Source organism: Psammomys obesus, unplaced genomic scaffold, assembly GCF_907164565.1.
Source record: "Psammomys obesus unplaced genomic scaffold, mPsaObe1.curated_primary_1811, whole genome shotgun sequence".
In the NCBI taxonomy this organism is placed as follows: Eukaryota; Metazoa; Chordata; class Mammalia; order Rodentia; family Muridae; genus Psammomys; species Psammomys obesus.
In genome coordinates this window covers 6,876,409-6,900,254 of record NW_026590701.1, presented here as the reverse complement: position 1 = coordinate 6,900,254, position 23,846 = coordinate 6,876,409, and the positions used below count along the sequence as shown (strand labels likewise).

General features: G+C 41.7%; 1 protein-coding gene across 8 annotated transcripts in view; it reads left to right on the top strand.

Moving 5' to 3' along the window:
• The first annotated feature begins 650 nt into the window (after positions 1-650).
• Positions 651-23,846, top strand: part of Crem (cAMP responsive element modulator) — an 83,518-nt gene continuing 60,322 nt past the window's right edge. For 4 of the 8 annotated variants that reach the window (XM_055608551.1, XM_055608550.1, XM_055608546.1 and 1 more), the window contains exons 1-3: positions 651-803; positions 16,313-16,411; positions 19,750-19,867. In XM_055608551.1, the coding sequence (XP_055464526.1) occupies positions 16,368-16,411; positions 19,750-19,867 (162 nt within the window). In that variant the 5' untranslated portion in view covers positions 651-803; positions 16,313-16,367. Of the gene's footprint in view, positions 804-16,312; positions 16,412-19,749; positions 19,872-23,846 lie in introns of those variants that run through there. The other 4 variants (XM_055608549.1, XM_055608548.1, XM_055608553.1 and 1 more) reach the window with 4 other exon arrangements.

The window sequence follows — 23,846 nt, the reverse complement described above, 5'->3', positions numbered from 1 at the left end:
TCTCTTAAAAAAAAAAACAAACCAAAACGCCTTACTCTACTCTGCCACACTTCTGCCAAGGGTCTGTAGCTATTTCTTTGCGACACTGAGGCAAACAAGGCCCGAGATAGCAGCAGGCTAGTGATAGGGACTGTGCCAAAGTACACTCCAGGCCTAGGATTTCCAGAACCATTGACAACCTAAGCGGGGTGGGGGAAGGGCACTCGGAAGGCCTCCGTGCCTTGCAAGCGCCTCCGGGAGGGACCAAACCCAAATAACATGCGTCCTGAGGTCAGGGACTGGAGTCACCCTAGAGGATATTTAGGGGCAAAAAGGAGAAAGCATTGCTTGCCATAGTCGTAGAGGATGCAGCTTCCGGTTTCCTGCCTCACCCCTTAAGCCTCCTCCTCAAGACTGGCTCCTCCAGCAGCCCCGCCCCCAGAGCTAGCCCCGCCCACCAAGGCCCCGCCCCGCCCCCGTTCTATTTAATTGTTGGATTGTCAGCGCTGCAATCCCGCTGACGGCCAGCAGGGGGCGGAGTTCGAGCCTGCAACATTTTTTCCTCCTCCGCCGGCGTCCCTTCAGGAAGGCGGTCGGCGTGGGGGAGGGGAGGGCGGGGCTCGAGGCCTCGGTTCCGTCGGCTGCCTGCGCTGCTTTCTGTTCGCGGCGGCGGAGGGGCCGAGACGACCGCATCAGAGCTGACGTGGGCGCGACGTGGGGCCGCCGCCGCCGGGTTGCCTGGGCGGCGGCCGTCGGGCTCTGCGTCCCCACCTCCTCCCGTCCGTAATCAGTGACGAGGTCCGCTACGTAACCCTCCGCAGCGGGTAAGTGGCGCGCCAGCCTCGCATCACAGCCCGCGGCGGGCGGCGACTGCTCGGGGTGCGGCCTTCGCTCCCCCGCCCGCCCGGCCGCCCGGCCCTCCGCCCGCTCGCGGCCGCCGAGCGCCCATGAAGCTCTGGAGCGCGCAGGGCCCGGCCGCGCTCGCTCGCCCTCCTCCGTTTCGCCTCGGCCCCGGCGCGAAGGCCTTCCCCTGACCGCCGGCGGCCGCTCGGGCGCCTCAGTCCGACCGAACGGGCTGTCCGGAGGGCGTCGGTCCTGCTCGCCGCAGCCCGGGGGCCGCCATAGCGCCCTCGCCCCGGCCTTGCGTACGTGGGGTAGAAAGTAACGTACCCCGTCTCTCCAAGTGCCGAGGCGCAGGGGCGCCACGATCGAGCCGTTTGTCCCCACACACTGCCGAGCGTCAGCCAGTCTCGGTCGCGGGGCCTCTCCTGACCGGAGCGTCGACCGCCGCCTGCCCAGACCGCAGAGTGGGGGACGTGTCAGCCTGTTCCGGGCCTACCTAACCGCCAGCCTTAAGTGGCAGCCGCTCGCTGCCCCAGCGCTCTACCGAGGAGAGCTGCGGTCTGCTCGGCCTCACCCCAAAGGCAGGCGAGCCCCAGCACAGGTGTGGCCTAGGTGGTGGCTCTCCTGCCCAGTGTGAAGCGGTGCGGACCGCCCGCCCCCGTCCAGCATAGTTTGTGGTCACCACATCAGTCTCCCAGTTTTGGATAACAAGCTTGTTTCCCTTTGTAAGATACCTATTTAATTCTCTGAATCTCAAACGCCTCAAAGGAAGAGTGTATTCTGGCTAATAAATGTGATTATTTATCCGAAGCACTTTTTGACAGGTTTCATGTAGCCCTAGTTATATAATGGCTGGCTTTGAATTTATGATCCTCCTGCCGCCGTCACTTCTTAAGTGCTGGGATTTTGGCATGCACCATTATGAGTCAATTTAACCAAACAAAACTTTAAAAAGAGGTTTTAATCCTTCATGAGCGAACTGTAATTGACATATTACATGCTGATAGCGGCACAGACTATTTTGGGGAAACTCATGTTTTCCCAAAAGTCAGCGCTTCACGTGGAATCATGTTGAGAAGTGTGAAATTGTAGTTACAGTGATGTTTTATGTATCTGTAAAATGTGAATAAATTTTTAATGTGTAACAGAGGAACTTTAGTCTTTTTGTTTTTACATTATGCCCAAGGGTTAATGAAATTTGCCTCTACTGATCTAACACAGCACATTTTTAACACATAGCAAAAATTTAACACACTCAAACACTATAGGGGATAGATTGTATTCTGGTTTCCTACAGAGGTGAATGACTGCATTACTGACCAAATCTTCGCTAATGAGAATATTCTCATTTTCATCAAGTAAATAAATATTGGGTCATAAAATTAAGCCAGGTTATTGCTGAAGGTACGTAGTCTACTCGGTTGCTAAAAAATGTCCTGTCCTATTTACATAGACTTTAAATATTTAAAAAAAATTTTAAAGTTGTGTATGGAGAGAGAGAATGAGAATGAATGCTATGCATATTTGGGTACTCTCAGGCCAACAAAATGTGTGTGAGATTCCTTGGAGTTACATTGAGTGCTGCCTGGTGTGGGAGCTGGGAAACTGAACTCGGGTCCTCTGAAAGAGCAAGCAGTGATCTTTTAGCTGAGCCAGTTAGATCTCCGTTTCCAGGTAGGTAGACTTAAAAACATGAAACAGAAAAATGTGAACTCTTGCAATTGAGATGCTTTAACTTTTAGAGCAATGTTAAACCATTGGTTGATGGGGAAATAAGCCTGAAATATCTGAAAATTTAAAGTGTATTTTTACTTAATTGAACTGTAACTTTTTTACTTAAAGTTACATAAAAGCAATTTTGTTTGTTTTGAGACAAAGTATTATGTGTCCCAGTATGTCCTTGAACTCATGATCATCCTCCCACAACCTCCCAAGTGCTGGGATTGTAGGTGTGTTGTACCACCAGACTTGACCAAAATACAACTTTGAGAAGAGATACACATATTGAATGTGGGTTCAGTATTATCTGTAGGAACTTAAACAGAGATGTTAGGGGGAAAATGTGTCATTTGTAACACAATGGGCATAAATGAACACTTTAATAATTACCTTTAGTCCTGTGGTGGAGCACTGCCTAGCATTGCAGAGTCCCCTGGTAGTTCAGTCACCTGTACCATGCTCCCCCACCCACAAAAGGAAAAGAAATACATGAAATTTTTAAAATGTGTTTTTCCATGATGACAGCTATAAAGTAAAGAGTGCTATATTTATGACTATTTTTGTTTTTCTGATGCTGTAAGAGAACAAAGAAGAAGGTCCCTGGTAATGTTAGTGAGGATTTGTCTTCATTTCCTTCAGGCTGGGTCTCACAAGGCTGGTCTTCATCTTGAGATCCTCGTGTAGGTCTGAACAGAAAACTATTGATTTCTCATAGTGCAGTTTTATTTTGCTTGGAAATGTTGCCTTTTCTATTTCCATGACAAAGCACCATGACCAAGGCAGTTTATAAAAGTATTTAATTGGGCTCATGGCTGTAGAGGTTTAGAGTCTGTGACCTGCTGGTGGGGAGCACAGCAGCAGGCAGGCGTGCTGAGAACCTAGGTCTGATCCACAAGCATTAGACAGGGGGATGATGTGAGCTTTTGAAACCTCAAAGACCATTGCCGGTGACACACCTGGTCAGCAAAGCCGTACCTCCTGTGAATTGGCGACACTTTGCTGGGTGTGTGTGTTATCAAACGACCCTTTCACAGGTTTGTATTATCAGTTGTCCTGTATATCAGACATTTACATTATGATTTATAACAGTAGCAAAATTACAGTTAGGAAGTAACAAGGAAAATAATTTTATGGTTGGGGGTCACCACACATGAGGAACTACAGTATTAGAAGGTTCAGAACTGTTGTCCTAATTCTTCCCAAATAGTTTCACCAGTTATAGACCAAGCATTCAACTAGTAGAGCCTGTGGAGGCCATTTACATTCAAACCACCACAAATGTTTTTAGAGAATCCTTTTTCTTCAGTGATGAGTTACAATCAAACCCTGGGTTGGGCTAACACTACCTCTAAGCTACAGTCTCAGCTTAGTTTGGTAAGATGAAAGCTCCCAGCTTTGGAATTAGGACAGCTTTGCCGTATATTAGGATATATGCCATATAGTAGTATATTCATGCTACTGCTTATGAATGCTTTGGGATACTTTTATTTTTATTTGTGTCTGTGTTCTTCTTGTCTGTGTTTGTGCATGCAGAGGCCAGAGCAAGACAGAGTACTATCTCTTTGTTACTTTTGATGTATTGCCTTGAGACAGGGTCTCTCATTGAGCTAGAAGCTTGCCGTATGAACCAGAGTAGGTGGCCAGAGAGCTCTACCTGTCTCTACTCCCTAATCTTGGGGTTAATGGCATGAACAGTCATGTCTAACTCTTTAGGTGGGTACTAGGAATTTGAACACAGCTCTTCATGTCTTCATTCCTTTAGAAGAATTCTTACCCACTGAGCTAACTCCCTAGTCTAGAATGCTTTTATTTTATTTTGAGGCAAAGTCTCATGTTGCTCAGGCTAGACTCAGACTTCCTGTATAGCTTAAGGTAGTCTTGAACTATTAGTCTTCTTGCTTCTGTGTCTTGGGTGCCGGGTAGATACTGTATTCTTAAAATTGCCAAAGTGATTAAATTTGGTTAGTCGTGTTTCTTCACTTGGGTATTATTTTAAAAAAAGTAGAAGCTTTTTTAAAATTTTATTTCATGTGTATGGGTGTTTTGCTTGCATGTATGTCTGTGTATCACATATATGCCTGTTACCCGTAGTGGCCAGAAGATGTTGTCCAATCCCCTGAAACTGGAGTTACGGTGGTTGTGAGCCACCATGTGGGTGCTATGAATGGAACCTAGGTCCTCTGCCAGAGCAACATGTACTCTTAGCCACTGAGCCAGCTCTCCAGCCTCCTAGGTATTTTGTTCAGATATACAAACTAGAACCAATCTAGTTAACTATAATGTTTAAATTCTCTCTGAATATTGGCTAATTGAGTTATCTATTTTCCTATATTCATTCTATCTATCTATCTATCTATCTATCTATCTATCTATCTATCTATCTATTTATTTATTTATTTGAAACAAGGTTTCTCTGTGTGGCCTTGGCTGCCCAGAAATTTGCTCTGTAGACTAGGTTGACCTTGAATTCAGAGATCACCACTGCCTAGCTTTTATTTTTATAAATTTTATTTTGTGTGTAGGATGTTTTATCTGCATGTACTTGTGCTCTGTGGGGGGGGGTGTGTGCAAGTAAATGTGGTCGGATGCTGGTGTTCTTACCACTCTGCACTGTCTCACATGCACAGTTTTTGGTTATGAATTGTAGTTTTGAATTCTTTTTTTCTTTTAGCACTTACATGCAAAGACTATCGCAGCAGTGAGTGCTTTAAAGATTCTGTTTCTGAGCTGGGTGGTGGTGGCACATGCCTTTTTTCTAGCACTGAAGAGGCTGAGGCAAACAGATCTCTGAGTTTGAGGCCAGCGTGGTCTACAGAGTGAGTTCTAGGACAGCCAAGGCTACACACAGAAACTCTGTCTCAAAAAACCAAAACCAAAACAAAACTATTTTTCGTACTTAAAAGGGAATAAAAACCTAAAACTTTGACTGTTTTATAAGTGTTTTATTTAGTACTTTTTTTTTTTTTTTGAGACAGGGTTTCTCTGTATAGTCTTGACTGTCCTGGACTTGCTTTGTAAACCAGGCTGACCTCGAACTTGCAGAGTTATGCCAGCCTCTGCTTCCCTGAGTGCTGGGATTACAGGCATGCACCATGGCGCCCCACACTCTCTATTTTATAATGCTCCTTCCAGTATTTTGTATGTATCTTTATAGTATACAATCCCAAAGTAGAATTGAAAGAAATCATTATGTATGTGCATTTGTATACATCTTCATGTGGGTTTATGCCTGTGAGAACAGGTGCCAGAGGAAACCAGAGCCGTCAGATCTGCTGTATCTGGAGTTACAGATGGCTGTGAGCTACTGCTGGATTTTGAAGTCTGGTCCTGTGGAAGAACAGCAAGTGCTTTAACTGTTGAACTATCTTTTTAGTCCCCCAAAGTATAGTTTTTAAAGGGAAAAGTTATTTTATTTAGCTTAGGGTTTAGAGATAATAGCTCTCTTTTTTTAATGATTTGATCATCTCAATGTTTAACACAGATCTAAACTGCAACAAATGAGTTGTGATGATAAGCACACTTCACCAGTTAAACCAACACTGCCGCCAAGCCCTTGGCTGGCTAGAGAACATCAGCTAATTGGCACTTTGATGATTGAAACTGACTAGGTTGTTTTTATATATTTTTCTTTTTTTGGAAGTAGAATTTTACTATGTAGCTCTAGGCTAGCCTTAAACTTTTTCTTCCTCAGCCTTTTGAGAGATGGGGTTATGTGCTTTGTGTAAAAAATAATGATTCATTTTTTTACGTGCATTGATATTTTGCCTGCATGTATGTATGTGTGAGGGTGCCAATCCCCAGGACCTGAAGTGACAGACAGTTGTGGGCTAACATGTGGGTGCTGGTCCTCGGAAAGAGCAGTCATTGCTTTTATCCACTGATTCTAAAACACTGTCTCCAGCCATAAACACACACACACACACACACACACACACACACACACACACACACACACTTTTTTTTTTTTTTGAGCAGGGTTTCTCTGTGTAGCCTTGACTGTCCTGGATTTGCTTTGTAGACCAGATCTGCCTCCCAGAGTGCTGGGATTACAGGTTTGTGCCACCAGGCCCGCTCCGGTTACGTGCTTTGTTAAAAGTTTCTTTATATCTTATTTTTTTTAGAAGGTTACATTGTAATATTCGGTTAACCAGTGCATAGTACGGTGTTCATAACATTCCAAATATAATTTTAACACAATATTTTCTGTGATCTGCATGGATGTTAATGGGTACTCATAGAGTATTGTAATTAATTGGAGCTTTTATGCCAGGGAGGCAAACAAAGCAACATATTGGTGATGGGTGAGGTAAATGCCAGATGCTATTTCTATAATCAAGCTTTATATGATATAAAGTTTTTATGGTTATGGTATACAATTTTCCAACCAAATGTGTACAGAAATCCATATCTAGGAAAAGGAATTTTTGAACTATTTTTCTGTACGTAATATAAACTTTTATTTGCTTGTTGTTCTAATGCTCACAATTAGCACTTTACTCCACTCTATCACCATACTGAACGAGTCAGCCACATTTCCACCTCAGGAATTGGGACAAAGGTATTAGGTTTGAAGGGAGAGGACTTCTGCAGTGGCTGAGTCAGAGGCTCTGTCAGTCGTTGAAATAGTACAAGAGCACCACTGCTGGACCAGAAGGGAGGTTTCGTGTAGCTTTGAGCAGTGTGAGCCAGTCTCTTAAGAAATGTCTGGTAAATTCTTGGGAGGCTGGTATTCAGAAGTGTAGCTTGAAGTGAAATTTGAGAATAAGTAACTAAAGATGAAATCGCCTTGTGCCTTGAGGCCTGGGGAATGCTTTTTTTTTTTTTTTTTTGAGACAGAATCTCACTGTATAGCCTAGGCTTGGCTGGAACTTGCTACTTAGATCAAGCTAGCATCAAACTTACAGAGATCAGCCTGCCTTTGCCTTGCAGTGCTAGAATTAAAGGCATGCATTACCACAACCAGATGCAATTCCAGGAGTGGATCAGCCGAAGTGGTTTAAATAGGCTTATGCTTGTAATCCCAGCAGCATTTGGAAGGCTGAGGCAGGAGAATCACCATGAGTTTGAAAGAGTAAGATCCTGTATCAGGTGTTTATCTTATTTTGTGTATAGGTGTTTTGTTTGTATGTATGTTTGCATATTATTGCATGCCTGGTACCTTCAGAGGCTTCTGAGGGCATTGAATCCTTTGGGACTGGAGTTATGGATGGTTGTGAACCACCGTGTGGGGTCCTGGGAATAGAATTCTGACTCTCTTTTAAAGAGCAGTCAGTGCTCTTAGCCATCAAGCCATCTGTCCAGCCCCAAGATCTTGTTTCAAAAATGAAATCTCAGCATCCTGGAAGCGGGTGGATCTTTGTAAATTTAAGTCCAGTGTTTCTGCATAGCAAACTCTAGGTCAGCAGGGTCTACACGGTGAGACTTTGTTTCAACAACACACAACAGCAACAGTATATTATTCAGGAAAGGCAAGATTTAGTGGGTAAAAGTGATCTCTATGCAGGCCTGATCTGAGTTTAATCCCTAAATCTGACAGTGAAACAGAATTGATTCAACAAAGTTGTCTTCTGACATTTACTTGTTCACCTCCTAATACACACAAAATGATAAAAAATTAAATCTAAGAATGGTATTATTCACCTGGGGGCAGTGGTGCACACCTCTGATCCCAGCACTCTGGGAGGCAAAGGCAAGCAGATCTCTGTGAGTTTGAGGCTGGTCTGTTCTACAAAGTGAATCCAGGACAGCCAGTGCTATATTGAGAAACCCTGGTTTGGAAAACCCAAACCAATATATATATTATTCAATGAATTAAAATATGTTATAGTGAAATAGAGAAATTATCAGTTATTTTCTCTTATTGTCCAGTGATCTTTATTGTTTAGATATTATCATTTGTTTGTTTGTTTGTTTGTATATCGGATTCCTCTTTAGACTGGAGTAGAGTGTCTATACTCCAGAGTGTCACCAGGACTTTGCATAAGAACATGACATATGATGAATTCTGATCAGTATTTAAGGAATGGATGGTCCCTACTTTTTCTCTTGGTTATAGAACTTTTAAAGAGGATCAGATGTTTCCTTATGAAATGCTATATAACAGTAAGGGTTAATCTCAAGGAATGGCACCCTATCTTTTTAATTAAAATTATTATTATTGTTAGTGTATGTGTTGTGTGTGCGCGAGCTGTGAAGCTTATATGCCATGATGTGTTTGTAGATTAGAGGACAACTCTGTAGAGTTGGTTCTCTCTCCTCCCTTACATGGTTTCTGGGAGTTGTAATCAGACCACTGGGCTTTTATATAGCTAATACCTTATCAGTTGAGCTATCTTGTCAGTTCTTGACTTTTTTAAGATTAGTGTAGATGTTTTGCCTGCATGTATGTCTTTATACCATATGCATGCAGTGCTTGGGGGAGTCCAGAAGGGAATTGGCTCCTCTGTAACTGGAATTTCAGTTAGCCACTGTCTAGATGCTGGAAACCAAACCTGGGTCCTTTGGGAGAGCAAATTTTCTTTCTTTTTATCTTCCTTTCTTAACTTTTTCAAAACAGGGTTTCTCTGTGTAGCCTTGGCTGTCCTGGACTTGCTTTTTAGACCAGGCTGGCCTCAAACTCACAGTGATCCACCTGCCTCTGCCTCTCAGGGTACTGGTGCAACCACCATGCTGGTTTGAACAAGTTTTCTTAACTGATGCTTTAAGCAGGATCTCTTGTAGCTCATGCTGGCCTTGAACTCCCTAATTCAATCTCATGAATTCAGGGATTACAGGTGTGTGCCAAAGTGTGTTAAAGCTTCCTTTGTCTGCAGTTTTAAAGAGACCCAGTTAGAAGGGATTTCTGGTAGCAGTGTGTCTGTGGCTAAGCCTCAAATTCCTGGCATTCTTTCCAGCTCTGAGATGAAATCTACATTTTGGTCATTTTCTTCAGTTTTACCTCATTTTACAGTGTCAAATGTTTAGAAGTAAAAAATGGTTAAAAATAAGAAAAAAAGATCTGTCATGCTGAGTGTACACCTTTAATTTTAGTACTTGGGTGGCAGAGGCAGGCAGATTTCTGTGAGTGCCAGGCCAGTTTGGTTAACACTGAGTTTCAGGCCAGCCACAGTTGTAGAGTGAAACTTTGTCTCAAAAAATATTAGTTTTATTTATGTGTCTTTTTGTGAGTATAACATATGTGTGCAGCTGATGGTGGAGACTAGGGAGAGCATTAGATCCCTTGGAACTTGAGTCACAGGCACTTTTGAGCCACTCAAAAGTGAACCAAACTCTGGTCTTTGGTAGAGCACAAGAGCTCTTAAGCATTGTGCCATTTCTCCAGCCCCTAATTTTTTTTTAACATTTATTGTCTGTGTGTGTGTGTACATGCATGTTTACATCTGTGGACAACTGAGACAGGGTATGTTGTATAGAAGTCAGTGTGAGTCTGTTTTCTTCTATCATTACATGGGTTCCAGGGTTTGAACTTAAGCCATCAGGCTTGGTAGCAAATAGTTTTTGTTAGTATTTAGATAAAAATGCCGTGCACACAACCAATCTTAAATCCAGTGAGGTTTGTGGAAGGAGATGGGGGTGGAGAGACATGGTGGGGGTGCCCTGACAGAGAGAGGGGAGTCGAGAAAAAACAAGAGAAGGGAAGAGCAAGAGAGCAAGAGGAGAGTGGAGTGGCCGATAGGACACTATGTACCTGGCTCAGATATCATAGGATGCGGGTACTGACACAGGATGAGTTGAATTGCCTGTACAACATAACATTCCTCCCTTTTTGTTTAAATTAAAAAAATGAGCTTGGGCTACTTCTCATGTAAGGCAAGTTAAAATATATAAATGTAGGTTCTTTGGAAGCAGCTCTTGGTCACCATGCAAGGGGATGAGAGAGAGAGAGAGAGAGAGAGAGAGATATGAAAATGAAATCTCCAAAATGTCCAGAATACATCTTGAGGAGGAGAGGAAGTCCCTGCCTTGAAAAGTTCAGGGTAGAGGCTGGAGTTGCCAGCCATGCCTAGCAGCAGATAGGGACTGAGGAATTCGGGGAGAACCTGGAGCCTGTGCCTGAAGCACACCATTTCAGCCTTTTGTGGAAAATAAGTGTGTCACAGGTGAAGAACTCAATCATCTTTAACTACTTCCTGCTGACACTTGGGCAGCGATAGGGAGGTCAAAAGGCAGAAATGTTGGTCAAACCCAGGAAGAGTAGGCTGTTTAAGGTGCTGTCTAGGGTCTGTGAGAACATCTATGTCTGGGAGTGAAAGTGCAGTTCTGGCCTGACACAGTCTGTGAGGTCAGACTGGAATACCTGTGGTAGCTGCTTTAGCCCTGCCATGGATATAGCAACACCTGGGTCTGGCAGCATACTGGAACATATGTATAGGCAGAAGACAAAGTTAAGTAGGCCACAGAGAAAATTTCTTTAGGTGTACGTTTGAAACTTTGGGAGAGTGAATAGAGACAGAAGATGAGACTTGAACATAGGAACCTCCATTTAACCTATCGCTGACAGTAATAAAAGATTTTGCTTTGGATCTGTCATCTAAGGAAATTGAGGCCAAGTTTGGTTGCAGAGGCGTGTAAGCCTAGAGGCCCTTAAAACGGGTGCTAGGTGTAAGAATCTAAAATTTTTAGAAGGCATATCATAGGAGAGCCTGGGGTACGGTAGAAGACATGATTTCTATGGGTGAAGAGAGAAAAGTCAGTTCTGCCAATCTTTGGGGCGTCCCCACAAAGGACAGGAGAACCAGAGGTATGCAGGCACAAGCTGGCAAAGTAGGTCATCACGAGCAGTGACAGGGGCCACAGGGAAGACTCCTGGGAGACATGACTCCTACTACTAGAATTTTCCGAGGGCACATCTGACATGCGAGAGGAAAGGAAAAGCTGAGAGAACGTGTCGGTAAAAAGAACAAGATTATTCACCCAAGGGAAGTCATCTGGGTGAGAGTTAGCAAGAAGCTGCACCTCCATTCCCCAGTGAGACAGACAGATATGGGCCAGTCCCCTAGACAAAAGGAAACTTTTACACTGAGCATGGGAGGGAACTCATCCATCTGCCGGTGTTGGATGTATGAATGCAACGTTTGGGTAGCCAGGAAAGAGGAGTCCCCAAAACAGGGAAAGTGGGGGAGGAATCCCATCTTTTGAGATAGACAATATGTGCAGAACTTATCTGAAGCCCAATTGACCTAAGAGGTAGATTTGGGTGGATTTTCTGCAGTTTACAAGAATCCCTTTTAAATTTTACAAAGGAGATAAAACTTTAGACAAGTTAACATCACCATTGTAATGTGCATTGAAATATACATTGTAGAAAAGGCAGTAGATATAAACCTTTGTGCTAACAGCATAAACATTCTGAAGTGAGCTCTGGAAAGGCAGAAGCCTTTCGTGAAGTAAAAGGGCCAAAAGCTCACTTGGCCTTAACTTAAGTTTGCATTTACCAACCTTAAAACACTCTCTTAGACCCTCAAACATTTGTAACTTGTGTTGCCAACCTTAGGCCTTTGTATCTAGTTATTTACCTTGAGCTATGTGAGACTGCTATGAACGTTTATTGTCCTTTAGATAAAGGGATGGTAAAAGGTTATATCTGAGGCCTGTCTAGATCTGACAGGCCTAGCAACTCTAGAACTGAGACTTAAGGCCTGGTCTCCTGCATATGAAGAGAACTAAGAAGGTATCTGAAGTTCCCGACCCAGAAATTGGCAAAATGTCCGTGGAACTGGAGTGTGAGGCCAAAACAGACCTGCAGCGTCATCTGGGCTTGGCAAGGCTGATGGAGGTCACTGAATCTAGGAATCATTTGTCCTCTGCCAGCACAAGGAGCTCAGAGGCTGGAAGTGTCTGTGGCTCTTGTGCTGGTTGAGCCTCCATGGCTAGGCACAGAGGACAAGACTGCTTGGGAGCATTTTGACTTCTAGGGGCCAGTCTGCCAGCAGGTAGCCATGGCTTGTTGAGGCAGCTGTGGAACCAGAGTCTCCTTTGGCTGCATTTGAAACAGTCACCTAGCAGAGTTGACTTTTGGCTCTACCCCGGCGGGATGGGGCACTGCAGACCCCTTGTTTTCTGCACAGGAATGCCGACAGCCTCAGAGCAGCAGCCAAGGTCTGGAGCATAGTTTTTGCTGTAGTTGAATCTATGGGGAAGACTCCTTTGTTATTTTTACCAGTTCCTGTTTGGGGCCTCAGGGACCATCCTCAGCTGTTCAGTTAAGAAAGCAGTGAGATTATGTTTGCATTTGTAGGACTATAAATCTATTTTTGAACATGTTAGAGGACTTTATCATCCATGAGATGCCTATTTACTTGAATTCATTAACCATAAAATATTGGGACTTTAGGTCTTGTCGCTGTTAAGTTGGAGCCTTAAAAGTCATAAACATAGTCCATAGCTTATAAAAGTCTAAGGCTATACTATAGATTAATAATGTTATCATATTTAGAAAATAAGACTAAGCATATTTTAACCTTTTCATAGTGAAGATATAGCATAATGACCAAGTTTTAACCTAAACAAATAAATGCTTCTAATATTAATAGATCTTAATTTAGAGTGTCCTTAGAACTGTATCATATAGTTTAAAGGTATTTAGGCAAAAACTTTTACTAACCCCCAAGTTATGAGATTTAGGATAAACAACATAGTAGAACAGTATAGAAGAATTCTAAAATTACATTTCAATTTATTATACTAAATCTATTGGCTAGAAAGCCTAGTGGTGAATCTGGATCACAGGCAGCTCATGGCAGGAGAAACAGCATATAGTTTAGGAATTGATAAAGACATAGGCAGTTAGACGTATATTTAAATTAGCTTAATTTGAATAGATCTTTATAACTTTGAAATTTTAGCATCATATAAAATTATTTTGAATCAGGGTTGAATCATATATATGGTATGTTGTAAAAAATAACTTTCAATTTATATAAAAATCCATACCCACTTAAAATGAGACTTGTTGCTTTTAGTCTAAAAGGAGATAAATAAAGTTATGACTAAGGAAGTCTTATAAATGTGAACCCAATGAGCAAATTATATAAATGTTAGAAAAGAAATTACAGCATTAATATATATATTAATATATATATTAATGCTGTAAATATATATATAGAGAAAGCAGAGTGTATAGAGATCGGAAAGAAAAGATTCTTAAAAGCTGGAAAGCAGGGGCTTAGAGGTCAGAAATATTTTAAGAGCCAGTGTTTAGAACGTGTGGCATGGAGTTTTGCAGGAGTGGGGGAGGGGCGAGCGCAAGGCAAGGCTTCTTAATTTTAAAATCAACATGGCGTCTTGCCATGTGTGATGCGTGCCCACTGCTGCATAGTGAGACTGAGGTAGCAGGACCAGGGAGCCTAGCTGATGGCCTGGCGGTCCCTGCCCCACAGCAGTTCTAAACTGTCCATGGGTGGTACCGCCGAGCAGAAGTTGGTGAGATTAAAAAACTCTGCTCCACATATAAGCAGGCAAGGGAGGCGGGGAATTAAAAACCCTAATTTTTGGGGTCTGAGGCAGCAGCAAAATTTAAAGCCGTTTGAGGGCAGTTTTAAAACCCTCTGTGCTATGTGGGTGGGTCCGGAGGCCTGGCTTACCTAATAGGAAAGTCTAGCAGGAGAGGCCTGAAAAATCGGAGCAGATGAGGGGGTCTTCGAGAAAAAGTTCTGAGCAGCCCCCAGAAGCAGGACAGATGAGTGTGGCGGAGGCAGTGGCAGGTTAAGCGATCAAGAAAAGAGGAGGAGATGAGGGTGCAAGAGAAAGATTTGTTGTGGGCAGGCGGGCATGTGAAAAGGAGTTTTAGCATGTCTGAATATTTCTAGAAGAGCCCCTCCTGGTTTTTGGCACCAAATGTTAGTATTTAGATAAAAATGCCATCTACTGTTAAATCTTAAATCAATCTTAAATCCAGTGAGGTTTATTGGATGGAGATGGTGAAGGAAAGAGAAAGGGAGGAAGGAGAGAGATAGGGGGCTCGCCCTGTTGGGAGCCATTGTTCTGGCAGCTGCTTTGATATTTAAATCTCAGCGGAAAGACTGCTTTTACCAGGCCTTCACTGAAGTCAGGGAAGAATTTCCAAGTCCACCTCCTTTTGTTTGTGACAGCAGGTGGGATAGCTTGTCAAGATCACACCTCTTCTTTCACCTCCTTGTAAATTTAACCCATTATTCTGAGCTGTTTTTACTGTGGCTTAAAAGTACTCTGCAATAAAGCCAGGCTGCTGGTCGAGTGTAGAGCCTCTCAGAAAGGTCCCATGGCGTATTAGTTTATTTATTTTAATCCTCACTCCCAACTCAAGAACCGTTGGACTCTTGGCAGGCTCCGGCACCGCCCTGACAGAGAGAGGGGAGAGAAAGCGAGAGAAGGAAAGAGCAAGAAAGCAAGAGGAGGGGTGAGTGGCTGACAGGTCACTATGTACCTGGCTGAGATGATGTCATAAGACGTAGGTATTGATACAGGATGTTGTCAGAACCCTGAAGGTCCTTAAGGGACGGTCAGTTGAATTGCCTGCACAACATAAAAGTTTTACCAGAGGAGCCTTCTCACATGCCTCTAAAAATATTTTAATTACTTAGTTACCAGCCTTTTAAAGGGTCTGAAAGAAAGATGAATTGGTAGTTTGGAGTTAAAGTCTTTGGCAAGCTGGGCCTACTGGTGTACCCTTTTAGTCCCAGCACTCAGAGGCAGAAGAAGGCTCTCTCTAAAGGCCAGCCAGGGCTGCTCGTGAGACTCCCCCCCCCCTTTTCAAGAGTAAAAACAGAAAAGCCAAACACTACAAAACCAAACTTTGCATTTAATGTAAAGGAAAGTAGCTGAAAAGCTTGTTGCAATGGAGGGAAATTTTTAAAAAATGACAATTTAGTCTGGAGAGATGCTTTAAGAACACATACTACTCTTCCAGAGGACCCACACTTGAGTATCAGCACCACATCGAGGGGAGCTGGCACCACTGGCCTCTGCAGGCATCTGTACTCTCAAGTGTATACACACACACACACACACACACACACACACACTTACGTACAAATAATAACAATAAATCTCTAATAAATGAGAAAAGGACAAAATCATTAAGTTTACGAAGTGATCCTTTGTAAATAGTGGTTGGCCGAGTGCTGTACTGTGATAGATTAGCACTGCTCTTTCTCCAGTGGATCAAATCTGAGAAATAGCCACTGTAAGTCTTAGAAATCCTCCCTAGGAAGAGAAGAACACTGAATAATAAGTTGCTAAGTTTGTGTGTGTGTGTGGGGGGGGGTCTGTGTGTATGAGGGGGTGTTGTTTGTTTTTGTAGGTGATTTCCCTATGTAACTCTGAGTGGTCTGGAACTATATAGACCAGAGTGGCCCGGAACTCAGAGTTCTGCCTACCTTTGCTTCTCAGGTGCTAGCATTAAAGATAGGTGTTACCATATCTGGCATAAATTGATAAGTTTGAAGACTAATACAGAGTGCTTTAAGCCTTTAATCCATTTTTATTTAATTTATTTTTTTATTTTTATTTATTTATTTATTTTTTAGTTCTAAGAAGCTAGACTATTTATCAGTGGGAGGGAGAGGCAGCTGGATCTTTGTGAGTTTGATATAAGCTAGCCAGGTCTACATATCTACATAGCAAGTTCTAGGGCTATGTTATATAGTAAGACTCTGTCTCAAAAAAAAAAAAGAAAGAAAGAAAAGAAAAGAAAAAGAAAGATTTTTTTTTCCTTGCTTAGCTGTGAGAGATTTATTTTTTAAAAAATAAAATGTTATGACTTTTCTAATTCAACATTGTGATTTTACTGCAGGATAAATAAAAGAAAACAGGGAAGGAGCAAAGCATTGATTATACATGTAATAATAATGAGCAAATGTGGCAGGAAAAAGTATATGAGGACAAATGTAAGGTAGGTGGATATGTTTTCCTGTTCTTTGAAAGGTCTTGCCTAGAGCCAAAAGTTCCAATGATAAGCAAATTAGTGGCACTTGTGGGCACAGCACATAGGTCTGCATGTGTGTATGTATATATGTTGTAATAACATGCATTCATATATCTCAGCCATCCAGGTAAGGCCTTCAGGTTCTACCATGTGCTCTGCATAGTGGAGTAAGAGATGAAGATGAAATGGCTGTTCACATTTGGCTTTTCCTGAGTATTGGTGACATCTTCAGCCAAAAGTAGACATGCCTTTCTGTATGTAGATGGCTGGGGGAATTACAGAATTAGAGGGCTCCTCAGAGTCTGAGGTATCTCCCTTGCTATTATACTTTGAAAAGGGAAAGAGAATCTTCCCAGTGTTTTCCAAATCAGAAATCGTCAAGTTGTCTTTTGGTTACCCCAAGAAAACAGTTTTATCAGTTGGATTTTTCTCTAAAGAGAACATAAATTTTCTGTGCCTTTTTCTGGTAAAGCTATTTGAAAATAGGAATACACTTTGGCCTTACACACGTAGCTCAGTTGATAAGAGTACTTGCCTAGCATGCACAAAGCTCCAAGTTGTAGCTTTAGCAGCACATAAGCTGGACATAGTAGTGCAGGCCCCAGATGTGCAGGCAGGAGAATGAGGTCATCTTAGACTAATAACAAGTTTGAGACCAAATTGGGCTACCTGAGACATAATCCTTTATTATTTTTTTTATTTTATTTTTTGGTTTTTCAAGATAGGGTTTCTCTGTGTGGCTCTGGCTATCCTGGACTTGCTTTGTAGACTAGGCTAGTCTTGAACTCACAGAGATCTTTCTGCATCTGTCTTCCCGAGTACTGGGATTAAAGGCATGCACCACCACTGCCTGGTTTGAGACCTAATCTTAAAAGAAAAAACACATTAATGAATTGTTATTTTTCTTCATTTGTATTATATTTTTTGAACAGATGAAAAATAGTTCAAGGGTAATTTAGTCATTTAGCAGTCTAACTTGTTTTTATAAACTAGAAAAACCCCAAACTACAAGTTTACTAGTTAACTGAGCACTTTTTAAAAAATGTATATGAAAGATTTATTTATTTTATGTATACATCTGCCAGAAGAGGGAATCAGTTCACATTATAGATGGTTGTGAGCCACCATGTGATTGCTGGGAATTGAACTCATGACCTTTGGAAGAGCAGACAGTGCTCTTAATCCTGAGCCATCTCTCCAGTTCCTTAACTGAGCACTTTAATTATAGCTATAAAGCTGTTTTATTTTTTTTTTTTCAGGTAGGATTTTTGAACTGTGCTTTCTTTTCTCTTCTTTGATTCCCATTTTTTTTTTTAAAAAAAACAAATTTTAAAATTGTTTCCTGCATGCCCACTGCGGGGCAAGATAACCTTGGCACCCAGGGAACAGACCTGGAGGAAGAGTGAGGTCAAGATGTGTTCAAATCCCGAAAATCTCATCTTGAAACCAGCAGGAATAAGGATTGTGCCCTCTCTGTTCTGGGCCTGCATTCCCCAGTGCACATAGTCTTGTGACCTGACTCCCCACTTCCACCACCCTTAAGATATCATGTAGATTGGTGGCCAAGTTCCAGGTTAAAACTTCCTGTTTCCTTATAAGGACATGTCCAGCTAGCTCCTGAAATCCCTCTCCATGCAAATGAAGTACTTCAGCCCCAGCCAGTGATGTACACTCACCCTGAAAGTCCCTTCCTACTTTCCCAAGGTTTATGTAGCCCTTATTCCCCCAATAAAGAGCTGTTTCACTAAAAACTGTCTCAGACAGGACCTCCCACCCCATTCACTACCGGACTGAGATCCTCTAACCCAACTGCCTGGCTAAGCTTAATTCCTTCAAGTCTGGCATCTGTGTGCAATGGTGCCTTGGATACCCTGAGTCCAGAGGCTGTCGAGAATCAGCAGCCTATGATTGCTTTTATTTAAAATGTTTTTTCTTTTCCTGTTTTTTTTTCTTGCTTACATAAACTTCAATATGCTGAGTTGTGGCCCCATCCTCAGCAGACATCATAATTTCTTCCTGTGTTCTCAAAGCATTTCATATGTATCATACTTTACACAGTTTAAGAAGTTACTTGTCAGGGGTAGAGAGATGGTTCAGAGGTTAAGAGCACTGGCTATTCTTCCAAAGGTCCTGAGTTCAATTCCCAGCACCCACATAGTAGCTCACAACCATCTATAATGAGGTCTGTTGCCTTCTTCTGGTGTGTAGGTGTATATACAGAGTAAATAAATAAAGTAAGTAAGTAAGTTACTTGTCAGGCAGTTATGGTGGTGCACACCTTTAATCCCAGCACTTGGGAGGCAGAGGCAGACAGATCTCTGAGTTTGAGGCTAGCCTGGTCTACAAAGCAAGTCCAGGACAACCAGGGCTTGACACACAGAGAAACCCTGTCTTGAAAAACCAAAAAGAAAAAAAAAAGTTTCTTGTCCTTGGCTTTGTGGTAGAACTGTCATCCCATTAACATATAATGAGTTCAGAAGTAAAAATCATAGCAAAAGTAAGTTATTTCTTGAAAAATGACTTTTTTCCTCTTTAATAACTGAGGGGCTGAGGCTGTAGTGCAGTGATATAGCACTTCCTGCAATGCATACAAGCCTGGACTCCCCATCCTTGCACTGCAAATTGGATTAATTAATGAGGATCATTTGTAAGCTGGATGAAAGGGCTCATTTTTTTCTGATTCTACATTTTGGGAGATCTGTTTTCAGAAACTGCTTAGTGCCAACAGATCTAGGCACATAATTCTAACACAGTGTACATAACAGGGAAAGAAATCTTCCCCCATTGTGTATTATGTCTTGAGGATTATAGTATACTGTACTTTTCATGTAATATTATTACTCATCCAGAGTAAACAAGACAATTATGTGATTGTTTTAAGTCTTAAAAAAATTATGTTTGTTTAGTATGACGTGTGTGTTTGTCTGTTTGTGTGTGTGTCTATGTGTCAGTGTCTGTGTGGAGGTCAGAGGACTACTTGCTTCTGTTGGGTTTGTTCTTCTATACCCAGTGGTTGCAGGGATTGAACTCAGGTCATCAGACTTTAGCAGGCACTAAACTCTAATTCCCATAAAAAACATTAAAATACACCCTTAGCATCTTTTGTATTTTCTGAGCAGAAAATTAATGTTAGAGTATTAAAACTCTTTACTGAACCTTTTTTTTTTTTTTTTTACACACACACACAAAAAAAGTAGTATAGACAGCTATCAGAAGTGAATATCAGAAAGCTAGGTAAAAGCAGTAGCTGGTGTTTCTACATCCTTCAGTTATTGCCTTAATGTGTTTTTCTTTTTGTCTCTTAGGCAAATGACCATGGAGACAGTTGAATCACAGCAGGATCAAAGTGTAACACATTCTGTGGCAGAGCACAGCTCTGCTCATATGCAGACTGGCCAAATTTCTGTTCCTACTCTAGCACAGGTAGGTTGTAGGCAGGTACTGATGAAAGTTAAAATAGATCAAAGTGAGACCTGTGTGAAAATTTTTTCATTTATCTTAAATATAGCCTATATTTATTGATTTGATTTTGATGATAAAACATTTTTGCATTTTGCATTGTAGCATATGTTTGTTGACCCTCACTTCCCCCAGCACTATGGGAAGGATAGACAAAAACTTCTTTGTAGCATGTAAATTCTAAGTTATTTCTTGACTGGTTTCCTAATTCCAAATATATACACTTCTAATATCATAGTTATTAAAGTTTGTGGAAAATCTTTACTTTCCTATCACTGAGGTTTTGAAATTTTTTGTTGTTATTGTTTTTGTTTTTTGAGACAGGGTTTCTCTTGTGTAGTCCTGGCTGTCCTTGACTCACTTTGTAGAAGGCTGGCCTTGAACTCACAGAGATCCTCCTGCCTCTGCCTCCTAGAGTGCTGGGATTATAGGTGTGTGTCACTGCGCCCAGCAGAGGTATTGAAATTTTTATTAGCGGTTTTTGAGAATTTTGTACACCATATTTTGATCATATTTACTCCTCTTCCAACACCTTCAGTTCCAACTTCCCTTTTCCCTATCTTCCCAACTTTGTGCGTTTTGTTTATAATTAATTTTTTTTTTTTTTTTTTGAGACTGTAGCTCACTGTGTAGTTCTGGCTGGCCTAGAACCCTCAGAGATCCATTTACCTTTGCTTTGGAATGCAGAGATTGAAGTGAGCATCACCACACCTGGCTATTTGCCAGTCTCTTAGCTTCTGTAACTTGACCAGTTGTGAGTCTCTGTTAAACAGTTTCTTCCTTCGTTCATTCGTTCATTCCTTCCTTCCCTCCTCCTTTCCTTTCTTTATTTTTTTTTCTCGTTCTTTTTGGTTTTTTGAGAGACAGAGTTTCTTTGTATGGCCTTGGCTGTGCTAGGCTCACTTTGCAGACCAGGCTGGTTTTGAACTGAGAGATCCACCTGCTTCTGCTGGGATTAAAGGCATGTGCTACCACAGCCAGCTGTTAATTTTTATCTATTGCAAATAGAAGCTTCTCTGATCAGAGTTGAGAGCTGCATTACTCTATGGGAATAATGATAAGTCATTAGGAGGCAGTTTGATAGTATGTCCATTTAGCAGCAGAATGGTAGTAGGTTCTTCCCTAGGTACTATGACTTGTATAGTCATAGGCTTTTGGCCTGACAAAGGTGCTAGATATGGTTTCATCTTATCCAGCAGGCTTTAAATTTAACCAGTATGTGATTGGTTGTTTATGTGATGTTCATGTCACATGTGAACATGTCTTGTCAGGCCAATCATTATTGTAACTTGCATGGTTCGCAGGTGGGTAAGATTGATCATTTTTCTCCTCTAGTAGCATGAGTAGCACTTTGCAGCATCATGGAAGCTGGCCAGTAGGGATAAAGCTTTCAGGTCACTACTAGATTATTGTCTCCATGTTCTATGATTCTAGTATGTGGCATTTTTAGCAATAGAGTTTTTCTGTCAAGTTTTGGAGGGTAACCAACAACATTGGCAGCAGTAACCTATAATATGTAAGGGTCTATTGGATCATACTGGTCAACAACTCCAACGAGTTAATCCATTCCTAGTCCTGGGATATCTTAGTTATTTTTCTATTGCTGTGAAAAGAGACCATGACCAAGGAAACTTATAATAGAAAGTATTTAATTGGGAGTTTGCTTTTAGTTGTAGAGGCTTAATCCATGATCATCATGGTAGAAAGCATCAGGGCAGGCTGGCAGCCATGGTGATGAAGCTGTAGCTGAGTGCTTTATATCTGTAGGTAGCAGATGGAGAATGAGACTGGCTGAGTATGGGCTTTTCAAACCTCAAGTGAATGCCTCCTGTAACAAGGCCATACCTCCTGATCCTACCTGTTTACTGCTCTAGTTTGTTGCATGAGCAGGGCCTAAAAATGAGGTAAAGTCTCATGGAATATCCAACTTTATTCAGAGCATCAGATAATTTATACTCTGAGGGTTAAAAAGTATCATCTGATTAAAGTATACAACCACAAGGACAAGCTGCTCATGGGAAAAATATGTTTTCCATAAAGGGTATATAAGTAATATACAGCTGTGATGAGTAATCTGAAGAGAACTCACTCCTATTCACTCTACCTGGGAGGAAAGCACATTCCAAGAACAGCCCATGTTACAGAGGAACAGTGAGTACAAGACTCTTGTCTTGTTTACTTGGTGTTTTCTCACATGCACTCAGAAGTTTCCTCGCACAGCTATATTCATAGACATGTTCTGCCCTTCCTAAACAGTCCACCAAACTGGGAACCAGATACTCAAGTATGTGAGTCTATGGAGGCCATTGTCATTCAACCCACCACTGAGCTTTTATTTGTTAGTGTATGATATCTAGTAGAGGCATTGTTACCTCTACTAAATAGAGAGGATCTAATTTTGTATCCCAAGCTGACTTACAACTCACAATGTAATTAGTGCAGGTTAGCCTCAAACTCAAGGTAATGTTTCTGCCTCAGTCTCCGAAGTGTTAGGATTCCAAGCATCAGCTACCACTTCTAGCTTCATTCACTTAGGTCTTAAACTTGGAATTAGTTTCATTCGGAGAATGATAGTATCAATGTCTGTTGATTAGCCCCCAAGATAACTTTATAAGTACATAATAAAACAAGTACATTTATGAATTTATTGGTTTAGCAAATTCTTAAGAAAATTAACAAAGTGAATGTTTAAAAGAATACCTACTGAATCTTGGCATAGTTCTAGACATACAGACTTGTAGCTTCTAGCTTTAAAGCTTTTAGAGTGGTATACTAGCTACTTTTCTGTTGCTATGATAAAATACTATGACCAAGGCAACTTAAGGAAGAAAGTTTATTTGGGGCCTTATGATGTCAGAAGGATAGGAGTTCACGATGGCAGGGTGGAGGGTGATAGCAAGCAGCAGGCATGTTAGCAGAGCAAGATGTCAAGAGTTCACATCTTGAACAAAGCACAAAGCAGAAAAAGTGAACTGTGAGTGGCAGGGGTCCTTAAACACTCAGAGCCTGCCTCCAGTGATGTACTTCTTCCAGCAAGGCTGCCTCCTTAACCTACCCAAATAATGTATTAAATTTTCAAATCCATGAGCTTATGCGGGCATTTTCTTTTAAATCACCATGAGTAATGATAGTATATAGGTATCTCAATAATTCTGGTACACCTGAAGTGCTGTCAAATGCTGTGTATAATACAAAAAGCATAAGGCATAAAGCAGAGAGAGTAGCCAGCTGAATAGGCACTTTATATGTTATTTTTCATTGTGAAGTAGATTCAAGGGTTAAGAGTTTTTTAAGTGAGTGTGGGGAGGGAGGGAAGTGTATTCTCGCTAAAGGGAAGAATGTGTACAAAAGCACAAAGTCAGCATATGGAAGACTATAGGTAAACAAGATTTTGTGGGAGCCAACTATCTAGTCTGGGAAGTAAAAATGGTGAAAGTACATCATTGCAGATGAGACTTTAAAGTATCTTCTACTCTAAATATGCTTGAAATATTATTCAGATGCGTACTGTATTTAGAATACCAGTAGCCCTGTGGAGATGGGGTTGGAAGCCAATAGGCAAGCCTTTACTGGAATTGTGGTGGAACTAGGTGATGTAGAGCACAAGAACAACTACAGTTTTTCATAATTAAAAAAAAATTGTGTGTGTATGAATGAGTATGCACATGTGTTTGCAAGTACCTGTGGGGGCCAGAAGAAATTATTGGGTCCCCTGGATTGGAGTTACAGGCAGTTGTGAACTGCCCAATATGGGTACTGTGAATCAAACTGGCAGCAAACACTTGAATTTTGGAGCACTGTCCAGCCCACATGATAGAAGGAAAAAAAAACGATTCCCCAAAGTTGTCCTCTAAGTCTCCCTCCACATATGCACTGAGGCACTGGAGTACTCCCACAAAAAGATACAAATAAGTGATAAGTCCATAAGTATGCAGGAAATTAG